The sequence below is a fragment of the Myxocyprinus asiaticus genome, chromosome 47, assembly GCF_019703515.2.
Source record: "Myxocyprinus asiaticus isolate MX2 ecotype Aquarium Trade chromosome 47, UBuf_Myxa_2, whole genome shotgun sequence".
Taxonomy (NCBI): domain Eukaryota; kingdom Metazoa; phylum Chordata; class Actinopteri; order Cypriniformes; family Catostomidae; genus Myxocyprinus; species Myxocyprinus asiaticus.
In genome coordinates, this window is record NC_059390.1 from 4,582,241 (window position 1) to 4,595,873 (window position 13,633).

The 13,633-nt window shown below is 36.7% G+C and overlaps 1 protein-coding gene across 1 annotated transcript; it reads left to right on the plus strand.

The window, feature by feature from the left end:
* Positions 1–4,515: 4,515 nt before the first annotated feature.
* On the plus strand, positions 4,516–13,633 carry LOC127436741 (sushi domain-containing protein 3-like). The gene is made up of 5 exons (XM_051691063.1): positions 4,516–4,934; positions 9,098–9,295; positions 9,849–10,005; positions 10,921–11,106; positions 12,142–13,633. Exons 1-5 carry the CDS (start codon positions 4,772–4,774, stop codon positions 12,395–12,397), a joined length of 960 nt encoding a protein of 319 aa, XP_051547023.1. The 5' UTR covers positions 4,516–4,771; the 3' UTR covers positions 12,398–13,633.

A 13,633-nucleotide genomic window follows, 5' to 3' on the forward strand; every position in this document is an offset into this window, starting at 1 on the left:
GAGTAAGAGGGGCTGTTTAGATCAGGTTTATATGGCATAATGTGGGTGAGGATCTGAAAGCATTCAGATACTTAATAAAAGAGTATCCATGAGTAGGCTATTATAACTACTGTAACTATGTTTAAAATCATTTTAGCATACTTTATATGCCACTGCCGGAACCTTGGATTTAGGATGGACCCCACCGAACCTCACCGAAATGACCTGCTGGTTGAACTGCGATGCACCTCACTGATCTCTGCCTGCATCACCTTTGTTTATTGATGGACTACATTCTTGAAATGGAATACATAGACTATCAATTAATTGCCAACAAAATCCTTCATCAGCCAACTAACAAAGGACAATAGATCTATGTGAACTTCTGCAGTTAATCCAGGATGAACTTCAAAGACATTAGTCATTAATTTTACAGTTCATAAAAAATCTTTGTTTAATCACTGGCCCATAACACTTACTTAGTTTACTCATTTTAAACCATGATTTGCACTGCACACAAATAACTAATATTGGCATTATATTCATGTTGTTTAGCCAGAGGGGAACTGGCCCCCACAGTGAGCCTGTAAAGGTTATTTTTCTCCATTAACCAACATCTTATGGAGTTTTGTGTTCCTTGCCATAGTCGCCTTCAGCTTGCTCACAGGGGTTCTAAATACAATTATTATTTAATTATTTACTTTTTATACACAATTTACAATCATATTTAATCAAACTACACAATGATCACTTTAAGACTTTATAGATATTACAGTTTCATTTTATGTTAATGCATGATTTTCTGTAAAGCTGCTTTGAAATTATGTGTGTTGTGAAATGTGCTTTACAAATAAAAATGACTTGACTTTATTTCATTTAACTTTTTTTCTCATGTAGGGACTAATACAATTACGAGTAATAAGTTTGCACTGCCCCATCCTTCAAAAACTGCCTGCATTACATTGTGACAGATTCACAATACAATTTGCGCTGAAAGGTGCTTCTCAAACGGTTCAGATCAGGGATCTTGTTTCGAACAATCTTCAAGTGCTCTTTCCTAATGGTTGAACCCACTGGAAGAATATGCAGAGTGGCAGGTGTTGCACACAGCTGCTTCATTTTAAAAAAAAATGACTTTTTGGACTGGGAGGTAATTTTGAGTTGTTATATTACATTAAAAACTTTTATTTCGAAATATCAATGAAAATTTCAAATTTCTCATGAGATGTTATCCAAGTTGAAGAGGGGACATCAAGAGGGATGTGGAGTGGACAGACTGTTGGCTTGATGAATAGAGTGTGTAAATGTTTTCTTCTCTGGAAGACACACACACACACACACAGTGTGGTCACATCTATCTATCTATCTATCTGTCTGTCTGTCTGTCTATCTATCTATATATCTATCTATCCATCCATCCGTCTCTCTCTCTCTCTCTCTCTCTCTCTCTCTCTCTCTCTATATATATATATATATATACACTACCGGTCAAAAGTTTTGAAACACTTATTCTTTATTATAATTTATTTTCTTCACATTTTAGAATAATAGTAAAGTCATCAAAACTATGGAATAACATAAATGGAACTATGGGAATTATGTTGTGACTAAACAAAATCCAAAATAAATCAAAACTGTGTTATATTTTAGCATCTTCAAAGTAGTCACCCTTTGCCTGGAATTTGCAGACATGTACTCTTGACATTTTCTCAACCAACTTCTTGAGGTATCACCCTGGGATGCTTTTTAAACAGTATTGAAGGAGTTCCCATCTATGTTGGGCACTTATTGACTGCTTTTCTTTATTATTTGTTCCAAGTCATCAATTTCAAAAACTTTTTTTTATTACATTTTAGTTTTATAATGAAATAAATTAATATGGTGCCACAATTATATTTTTGTCTACAAAACTAATTTCAAACATTTAAGCATACGCCTTCAGATCAAAAGATTTTTAAGATCATGAGAAACATTTCAGTCAAGTGTTTCAAAACTTTTGACCGGTAGTGTGTGTGTGTGTGTGTATATATATACAGGTGCATCTCAATAAATTAGAATGTCGTGGAAAAGTTCATTTATTTCAATTCAACTCAAATTGTGAAACTCGTGTATTAAATAAATTCAATGCACACAGACTGAAGTAGTTTAAGTCTTTGGTTCTTTTAATTGTGATGATTTTGGCTCACATTTAACAAAAACCCACCAATTCACTATCTCAAAAAATTAGAATACATCATAAGACCAATAAAAAAAACATTTTTAGTGAATTGTTGGCCTTCTGGAAAGTATGGTCATTTACTGTATATGTACTCAATACTTGGTAGGGGCTCCTTTTGCTTTAATTACTGCCTCAATTTGGCGTGGCATGGAGGTGATCAGTTTGTGGCACTGCTGAGGTGGTATGGAAGCCCAGGTTTCTTTGACAGTGGCCTTCAGCTCATCTGCATTTTTTGGTCTCTTGTTTCTCATTTTCCTCTTGACAATACTCCATAGATTCTCTATGGGGTTCAGGTCTGGTGAGTTTGCTGGCCAGTCAAGCACACCAACACCATGGTCATTTAACCAACTTTTGGTGCTTTTGGCAGTGTGGGCAGGTGCCAAATCCTGCTGGAAAATGAAATCAGCATCTTTAAAAAGCTGGTCAGCAGAAGGAAGCATGAAGTGCTCCAAAATGTCTTGGTAAACGGGTGCAGTGACTTTGGTTTTCAAAAAACACAATGGACCAACACCAGCGATGACATTGCACCCCAAATCATCACAGACTGTGGAAACTTAACACTGGACTTCAAGCAACTTGGGCTATGAGCTTCTCCACCCTTCCTCCAGACTCTAGGACCTTGGTTTCCAAATGAAATACAAAACTTGCTCTCATCTGAAAAGAGGACTTTGGACCACTGGGCAACAGTCCAGTTCTTCTTCTCCTTAGCCCAGGTAAGACGCCTCTGACGTTGTCTGTGGTTCAGGAGTGGCTTAACAAGAGGAATACGACAACTGTAGCCAAATTCCTTGACATGTCTGTGTGTGGTGGCTCTTGATGCCTTGACCCCAGCCTGAGTCCATTCCTTGTGAAGTTCACCCAAATTCTTGAATCGATTTTGCTTGACAATCCTCATAAGGCTGCGGTTCTCTCGGTTGGTTGTGCATCTTTTTCTTCCACACTTTTTCCTTCCACTAAACTTTCTGTTAACATGCTTGGATACAGCACTCTGTGAACAGCCAGCTTCTTTGGCAATGAATGTTTGTGGCTTACCCTCCTTGTGAAGGGTGTCAATGATTGTCTTCTGGACAACTGTCAGATCAGCAGTCTTCCCCATGATTGTGTAGCCTAGTGAACCAAACTGAGAGACCATTTTGAAGGCTCAGGAAAACTTTGCAGGTGTTTTGAGTTGATAAGCTGATTGGCATGTCACCATATTCTAATTTTTTGAGATAGTGAATTGGTGGGTTTTTGTTAAATGTGAGCCAAAATCATCACAATTAAAAGAACCAAAAACTTAAACTACTTCAGTCTGTGTGCATTGAATTTATTTAATACACGAGTTTCACAATTTGAGCTGAATTACTGAAATAAATGAACTTTTCCACGACATTCTAATTTATTGAGATGCACCTGTATATATATATATATATATATATATATATATATATATGTGTGTGTGTGTGTGTGTGTGTTACATTATTCATAAAAGTTTGAGGAATACTGGGTAAAGGGGTGAAATGAGGTCCTGGGTCACTACAGACCCGAGGTATGCATTCAAGGGTTAAATGAAAGGCCGTGATTTCATCCTCTAAACTGAGAAAATAATCATATTTTAGTTGCATGAATTTTGTGTTTTATAAATGTTGTTGAAAAGGCATTACATATATAGCCTAAATATGTTTAAAATACAGATGTTGAGTAGTTTTTTTTCTACTTTATTTACTGCATATAGCCTTTTTAATAAATGCAACGGTAATATAACACAAAGTATAATTGTTATAAATTTACACTACTGTAAATAAAAATAATTAAAAATATATATATATTAAAAAAAATAATAATAATTTTTTTAAATGCTACATTTACGCCGCTAAAGAAGGCGTAGAAACGCGTCATCGTAAATTATTTCTGGGCATTCACGGCGGAAATGCTAAATAGCTTTTTTGTAGCCAACGTACTTTAAGGCCTATACAAAAGTGTAAAAAAAAAAAAAAAAAAAAAAAAAAGCTTTCACTCTAAATATTCACTGAAGTAGCCTAAAAAGTGTGACAACTAGCCCTGGTACTTAGCCTACTGTCTGTAGATAGCCTTAATTGAAGTTTATTACTGTGATACTCTTATACATTGACTGAAGTATTTCTGCACCACTTTAAAAGCCACTGTCCCGCAATCACGTGAGAGAGAGAGAGAGAGAGAGAGAGAGAGCAAGCGCAGAACGACGCGTCATTCAGAATGTGAGCGCGCACAAATGACCGCTGCTGGCTGTACTGTACGCTGCATTACGCAAGCGCTCCGTTTATCGGATCATAATCAGCAGTGTGGAGCTGCAGCAGCGCGCGGTGGCAAGCAGCTTACAGCAGAGAAACACAGCTGCGATGCATTGAGAGGGAATGGAGCCAGTGTAACTCTCTCCCTCTCACTCTCTCTTTCTCTCTCTCTGTATCTGATCCTCTGGAGAAGTGAGCTGCAGTTCTCCCGGTGCTGACTGGTGCGCAGCTGAAGCGCAAGAGAGTCACCAAGATCCAACAGCACTGAGACCCGGATATGACAGACTGACTATACTTTCCTACTTATTTATAACCACAGTCATCTATGGCTCTGAAAGAGAGACCCCTCAGATGGGGGTTCGTGCTGTGTTCTATGACATGGACCTTAGCTTGGACATTTACACCAGATGAGGGGTCTTCAGTCAGTCCAATATTGGCTACTGAGACATGGATGAACAACACTGAGACCCCCACCACCAATTACACAGGTGTGTAAAACAACAAAACTCTTTAACAGGTACAATAATGGTAAATTAGCACATTGTCTCTATGCCATGCAATCAAATCAAATGCTTAAATAAATTATTACACAATTAAAGTGTTTTTTGCCGTAAAGTTATGACTCTTCCAGTGTAAATATATTGCACATTTGTGTAAAAAGTTGTGTACACAGCATTGTATGATCTGTTTTGGATTTTGGATTTTAATTAATATTGATATTCAAGTGCTATTGTAATCTAGTTTGCTTTTTATTTTTTAATTTTTTTTTTACAATTTTCATAACTTAAAAAGGAACATATGTTTAGAGTGCCATGGAAACTCATGATGCAAGGTGCAACTCTACAGACACATGCTGTAACTGCAAAAACACACAAATAAACACATGCACTTGCTCCTGAAATTCACGTGTTGGCTGAAAAAGGCAAAATCTTCTTAAGGGTTTAGATAGAAAAAGAGCTTTCGTAATAGCTCAATACTAAGGTTATAAAAATGCTGCATGGACAACAGAGCAAATCAGATCAGCAGTTCATATAGGTGCATAAAAAACTGATGGAGTTTTTAATATGATTGGAGAACATATCAAATATGCCAGCACCGCCAAGCTCTCCAGCCATGCATACTTTGCAAATAGTGTATTGACATGCTGCTGATCTAAAGTCAATATGTGTGGCAGATTTGTGGGGCGCTGAGTCTGAAAGAGAAAGAGGGACATTATCAAACTGCAAGGAGTTTTATAGCAGAGTGACTCATACATACAGTATATTTCAGACCGTCCACGGGGATCGGCTACCTTGAGGTTTATTCTACAGGTGAAACAATCTAAGCTCTTTTTGCCACGTGGCAGTGGAATAGTCCTTGGCAATTTTTCATTTCCGTTGCAAAGTTGCCAGCTTTGAAACTGAACTGGAGGGGTTTTACAGTAATCACCACCGTGGTCATGAGAGAATTTGCCCTGCTTTCAGAGTAATGCACACCGTAAACCTAAGAGGTTTTAAGTGAAACTTTTTTGGAGAGACTTGTGGATTCCTTGTGGGAAAAGCTAGCTACAGTGAAACTTTGTAAGGGTGACCCTCACGAAACCTCTCAAGAACATGTTTGGGTCATATATCAGGCCAAAAATCTAAAGAAAGTAATAGTAAATAATATTTTGCATTAAGGAAATTAAGCCTGTTTTAGAGACCATTAAGATTTTAGCATTGTGACAAGTGTTGGGTAGTTACTTAAAAAAAAGTAATCCACTACAAATGGTTAATTACTTCTATATAATTGTACTCATATTATTGACTTGATATTATAGTTAATTACTTCATCGAAAAACATAATCATGTTACTAATAACATTTGTTACATTCTGAAACACTTTTCACAGAAAGGTTTTCAAAATAATTCCAAACATTCAGCATCATATTTCACACGTTTCTCCCTTACAATGACTCAAAAAATTAGCATGATTCATATTTGTAATATATATTTACATAAATATATTTTTAGAAATATGTAACCCAAGTAATGTACTTAAAATTAACTTAACTGAAAGTCAGTAACTGTTAACTGATTAAGAGTTTAAAATGTAATGTTTTACAATACTTTTTGTACTAAAAAGTAATTAGATTATTTTTACCATCCAATTCATTACTGTAATGCAAAACATCAACAACAGCAATAATAATAATAATAATAATAATAATAATAATACAATTGTTAATTATCCATATATCATGGTATTTGTTGTTTTACTACCTTTAATGTATTTAAAAAAATAATTAATTAAAAAAATAACTAAAAATATTTTGTGTATTTTTCAATAATTTTATTCATAATAACACATTTTTGGAATAAAAAAAAAAAAAAAAGAGAAGTAAAACATCCAGAATTATGGTTATGAGAATTTATGGGGAAAATATGCACTTAATTGTCATGAAAATAATGTCACAATGCAATAAATCTTAATGGTCCTACAAAAGTTTTAATTTTCCTTTTGCAAAATATAATTTTGTTTTTCTTCTTTTGATTTTTGAGGTGAAGTGTTATTTCTTAAATATATTCTACATAAATAATATTATTAAAAAACATGTGTAACCCAAGTATTATATTTAAAAGTAATTAACTAAATTAAAAATCAGTGAAATATAAGATTAACCCTTAAAGTTGTTCCATTCACTCGGCGTCACACATCTTCCTAATACAAAGGCACCCACTTCACAGTACTACTTAATGGGATTACTCAGTTGACAGTGTTAAAGAGAGAAAGCCAATGTGCACGGAAATAGCTCTCGAGGTCAGCAGAGTAGTGTGCAGTCATCCTGAGGGTTACAATTACATGTTAAAGATGCCTAAAAGACAGATATGTACTTTCACAATGTTCCTTGCTAAATTACATGATCATGTATTGACAAACTGAGAATAGGCGACAATCTATTGCGGATCACTCGTCCCAGTCATGCAACTTCAAGGCTGTTTGGTCAGGCTGCATCATCCCTGCCTTCTTCTGCTTGTGGGACTTGTGGATGATTAATTTTTAATGTGCAGCCATATGCTTTATTTAATCATGTTCTATTCTAAGAAAACCTATCTGGTGTGACCCTTGGGGATATAAGGGAGAGGGAGTGGGAGGGGGCTGAAGGACATTTATTTATTTATTTATTCTGCCATGGAGTCTGCAGCATTGCCATGCCAGTTAAGCCAGGCTTAATGAGACCAGTAAAAGGGCTTAAATCACTGCTGGTCCACACTAATACTCTAGAGTCTAACTGGTGTGAACAATAAACACAATCCAATGTACCCTGCTAGCTTAAGCACAATGACTCTGGCACAGTCAATATGAGCTTGATTTCACTGTATATTGACTGTGTAGATGGACAGTGCAATTATGAAGACTCAGTTGGAGAAAACAGATAAAAGAAACATTGAATTCTGTGGAGGATACACAGAAAGAAAAAAATGCTTTCATATAAGAAAAGTTTATGAAACATGTATAGTTGTGATTTTGACTAAAAACATCAGTGTTATAATATTGTGATTTAGTTAATGTTGTGTCATTAATGTTTTGGGGATTTTAGTAATTTAAAGTGCCTTAATACTGATCAATGATAAAACACTTGATGTGAAAGATTAGATTAGGATGATTAGGTGCTTATAAATGTTATTTTATGAAGCAAGGCTTTTACATTTTTAAAAGGAAATGTTTGTGGTGCTTACTCAGTCAGAACTCACAGCCACAATGCTAGGGTGTTGTGGGAGATAGCTAGGGCGTTGATGTGTGGTTGCTAAGGTGTCCTGGATGATTTTTAAAGACTTGCTATGTGATTGCTAGGGTCAAAAGTGCCTGTGACATTCAGATATTATTTAGGTTCTTCATTCATTGTAAGTCTACTGTATGTTTTGTTTTTTTGTTAACTTGTTTTATACAACTTTGTTGCCATGATGACGTAACGCCGTAAATCATGTAGTCCCGGTAAATGAAGATTTGAACAACTTAACAGCTCAAATAATACACAAGTTTTAACAGAAGAATGAATGTAAGTGCTTTCATAAAGTTATAAGCTTCACATTTTTGCCTTTAAACCCTCCAAAAATGTACCCCATTCACTTCCATTGTAAATGTCTCACTGTAACCTCGATTTTTTTTTTTTTTTAAAGAAAAGGAGGGAAGAGTCGCAATTCATTTTTGTGGTAATCAACATTATGCCACAAATACTGTCGATTGAGATTAACTTGTACTGAACCCGGAATATTCCTTTAAAGTGTTGTCAGCGACATTAGCCATTGTCAAATTTCCACCAGACTTAGCCATTGAATTAGACACGCCCCTTTTTTCAAAACCCCGCCCTCCAAAGGCATGCATCTACAAAGAGAAACTTGCAATCAAAGACGGAGCTGCAGAGCATCTCGATGTCACAGATAATATGTCAGCAAACCTGAACAGTTACACTTCTGATTAAACAAAGAATCTGGCCGCAACCAATAATTACATCTGACAGTAATAGGGACATTTTTTGCATGTCATTTCATTAAAAAAAAAAATTCATTTCCACTGGCCCCAGCCATGTGGCAAAAAGATTCTGTTCTATTCTATTCTATTCTCAGTATCAGTGTGTTTGCTGTAAGTGTGCACTGGTTCCTAACTATCTGTCTGTTTTGTGTCACTTTAGCAGCAGGCCTGAGCTGCGCATCACTGCTTCCCCCTCGGCGAGGTTCTTTCTATGTAGAAAAAGGCACTGGAATGTCTGTGGGCTCAGTGTTGGTGTTCTGGTGTCTTGAGGGACACCAGCTGGTGGGTAGTGAGAAAATCTCCTGCATCCTGCATAGAGACATGCCTCAGTGGAGCAACTACCCTCCTGACTGTGAAGGTCTGCGTTCTTAGCCTTCATCATTACTTTTTTAAAGTCAACATGAAATGTGAATTGAGTCTATTCATGCCCTCTTTATTTTTCAACCCCTCCTATTAAACCACCTAGCTCTATTCTGGTATGGAATGCCCCCTTATCATGATCCAATCAATTACTGATGGATAAAATGAAAGCCCACCCTAATATTTTTCTTGTTAAATATCCTGTTTCACTTGAGAATATGTCACATTACGAAAGTAAATGGGTTGCTAGTGGCGTTTCGTGTTGACTTCAAAGAGCTTGAAACAATTTAGAAATAACTTAGTTATCAGTGCACTTCTGCTAATTACTTAGGAATAATTTAGGAATTACAAGTAAGTGTTAGAGAATAAATGAATAGCTTTGCATAAATAATGATGCTTAATCATAATTAATTATGCAAAAATAATAATGATAAGAGGTGTGGGTGTGAAAATAATAGTGTAATCTGTAGCTTTGTTCATAAAAACATTGTCAAAGTGTTTAATGTATGTGTAGTTCTAGTCCTTAACTGAACTCTTTCTATCTCTTGTAGCCATTCCCAAACCAGAGGACCATGGGCTGAGAGTGGCCGTTCTGGCATCGGTAGTGAGCAGCATCGTCATCCTCGCCATGTCTGTGTCCTTCATCATCTGCTGCCTGCAGGAGCGCATGAGCAAAGAGAGGACAGAACGGATAGACAGCAGGAGCAGGTATGCGCAAACACACAGCCACACACACGGGGGAGGAAGAGGCAAACGCTTAAAGGGATAGTTCAGCAAAAAATGACAATTCTGTCATCATTTACTACCTTTTATCTCTTTCCAAACATGTATGACATTCTTTCTTTTGCATGTGGAACACAAAAGTAGTTAGGCAGACTGAATGCCTCAGTCACCATTCACTTTCATTGTAACTATTTCCATACAAATTAGTTTTCTAATTCTGCCTCTCCTTTTGTTTTCTACAAAATAAAGAAAGCCATTTGGGGTTGGAACAACATGAGAGTGAATTTTCATTTTTGGGTGAACCATCACTTTAAAGGTCAATGACAAATGTCAGAGATGATGTAAAGGGGAAAAAATCTAGATGAAAATGCATTTGCCAAGTTCTGAATCTTTTTATTCATGTTGGTTTCTGGAAAACACTTTTTCTTTTCCATTTTTAACATTTCATTTGATTAATTACTCATTAAATGTTGGGTTTTGTAACCATCACGTAAAAATGAATAGATATTTTCCTATATCCTACATATATACCTGTATATAAGCTACAATATTTACAGATATATCATTTAATTAAAAGCTAGAAAATATTTCTTGAAAGTTTTGCATTTTTTTAAGTATTGTTGTTGTTATTCCATTCGGCAGAAGACAACCTGAACTAACTTTGCCATGTCATAAAAAAGTACAATTATTTGGTATTTTTAAGAGACTTTTTCTCCATCATGAACTAAACATTAGGTGTATCAACTAGACATTTTATATCTGTCAAAAATAATTTTTAATTCAGAAATTAATAAAAATATACTTCATTGAAGAGTTGTATTCATGTCATTTCCTTAGAACTTGCATTTTTTATGAATTTTATAAGAAGGTTGATGATTTTTCTGTTGTACAAATTTTCAGGACCAGAGACAAGCGTAAATCGTCCTGGAGAAGTGAGTGCTGGTTGGAGCGAGAGGAGGGAGACTGGGAGGCTTTTCCTCCGCCCAAAATTTACAATCTATCCCAACACCTTGACCCCCATCTGTCCCTTGACAGCCCAGTCTATATGGGAGGGTTAGCTGGTTATGATAACCGTGGCTATCAGAGGTGAGGGATTGTACAGAAAATAAAAACTCTGTCATCATCTGACCCTCATGTCGTTCCAATCCCATATGACTTTCTTTCTGAAGTGGAACACATATGGAAGTATATTAATGACAAATGTCTTTGCAAATAAGCATGCTGAATTGCGCTAATTAAAAAAAATAAAAGCATTGCATTAACAGTGCTTGCATTTTTGGGGATGCAATTTAATGTTTTTTTATACCAAGTTGGAATGCCCAATTCCCACTACTTAGTAGGTCCTCGTGGTGGCATGGTTACTCCTCAATGCGAGTGGCGGAGGACAAGTCTCAGTTGCCTCCGCTTCTGAGACAGTCAATCCGCGCATCTTATCACGTGGCCCGCTGTGCATGACACCGCGGAGACTCCGCATGTGGAGGCTCATGCTATTTTCCACGATCCACGCACAACTTACCACGCGCCCCGTTGAGAGCGAGAACCACTAATCGCGGCCCAGACCCCCCTGAAATTTCATAAGTGATCAAAATTCACCTTCCAATTTTGAGTTGCAAAATATTTTATTTCATCTTTATTATTCGACAGAAAATATTATATTTTGGAAATGAACTTTGAAAGGTGAATATTTTTTATAGAATTTTTAATGATGAAACTTTGTGCAAAATGTTTTCGATTAAAAAAATTAACTGCTTAAATATACAACCATATGAAATTGCATCACCAAAAAATGCAAGCACTGTTAATGCAATGCTTTTATTTTTCAATTATTGCAATTCAGCGTGCTTTTTTGTTTCAAAGACATTTGTCATTAATATACTTCCATAAATACAAAAATGCTAGGCAGTATCTAAGTCTCAGTCACCTTTCACTTTCCCTGCATCTTTTTTTTTTTTTTTTTGTGCAAAGAAAGTAAATTGTGACTGAGGCTGTCATTCTGCTGTCTGTGTTCCACCAAAGATAAAAATTCATACGGGTTTGGAACAACACGAGGGTGAGTGAATGATGATAGAATTTGAATTTTTTAACATGCCGTACCTTTCTCTGTGTGTGTTTACAATGCAGGAGTCAGGAAAATCTCCTAAAGGCTCCTCTTCCTGGACTCTATCGTACGGAAAGTCAGGTGTACCCACATGTGGTCCTGCAGAGGGTTCCCACACCCACGGTTCCCATTGCGCCAACTGCACCCAGCGCACCTGTCTACCTCCGCCTCTCCACACCTCCATCCACAGAAAGCCACATCGAACAGCTCATTCTGCCTCCATACACCAAATCCTCTTACCGCAACCCCAGTGGTACACCACAGCGTCCATGGCCATAGAAACATGTTTTTGTGTATACAGAACTTTTACAACAGTTGCCGTGGAGATGGCTTATAGCCGGCTCCTGAGAAAAAGCCCAGGCATGATGGAGAAAAGATAGCATAGGTTTGGACTATTTGGACTAATCGGAATAATCAACTCCTCTATCTTTTTGTCTTTCAAAAAGAGTTGTGTAATATCACACTATAAGGTCATTTTTAACCATTTTCTAATGGAAATATACTGTAGGACAATTACACAGATGTCCACATATGGAAAGACCTTGGAATCTCATCAACCAATACTTAAAGGGATAGTTCACCCAAAAATGTAAATTCTCTCATCATTTACTCACCCTCATGCCATCCCAGATGCGTATGATTTTCTTTCTTCTGCAGAAGTCAAATGAAGATTTTTAGAAGAATATCTCAGCTCTGTTGGTCCTAACATTTACATTTATGCATTTGGCAGATGCTTTATCCAAAGCAACTTACAGTGCACTTATTACAGGGACAATCCCCCTGGAGCAACCTGGAGTTAAGTGCCTTGCTCAAGGACACAATAGTGATGGCTGTGAGAATTGAACCAGCAACCTTCTGTTTACCAGTTATGTGCTTTAGCCCACTACACCACCACCACTTCTAACAATGTGAGTGAATGGTGGCCAGAACTCTGAAGGTCCAAATATCACATAAAAGCATCATAAAAGTAATCCATATGACTCCAGTGGTGAAATCAATGACTTCTGAAGCGATCTAATTGGCTTCGGATGAGAACGGACCAAAATGTAACTCCTTTTTCACTGTACTAGGTACGATCGTGATTTCAAGCTTGATTATATTTCCTAGTGCTTGACGCATGCGCAGAGCACTAGATGGCGCTATAGGAAGTGTAATCGAGCTTGAAATCATGGTCGCCAAGGAGACTGCTGTCAAGATTTATAGTTAAAAAGTAATTACATTTTGGTCCGTTCTCACCCAAAACTGATTGGATAGCTTCAGAAGACATTGATTAAAACACTGGAGTGTTACAGATTACTTGTATGCTGCCTTTATGTGATATTTGGACCTTCGGAGTTCTGGCCACCATTAACTTGCATTGTATGGACCTACAGAGCTTAGACATTCTTCTAAAAATCTTCGTTTGTGTTCGGCAGAAGAAAGAACGTCATACAAATCTGTGATGGTATGAGGGTGAGTAAATGATGAGAGAATTTTCATTTTTGGGTGAACTAACCCTTTAAAACATGATTTTGT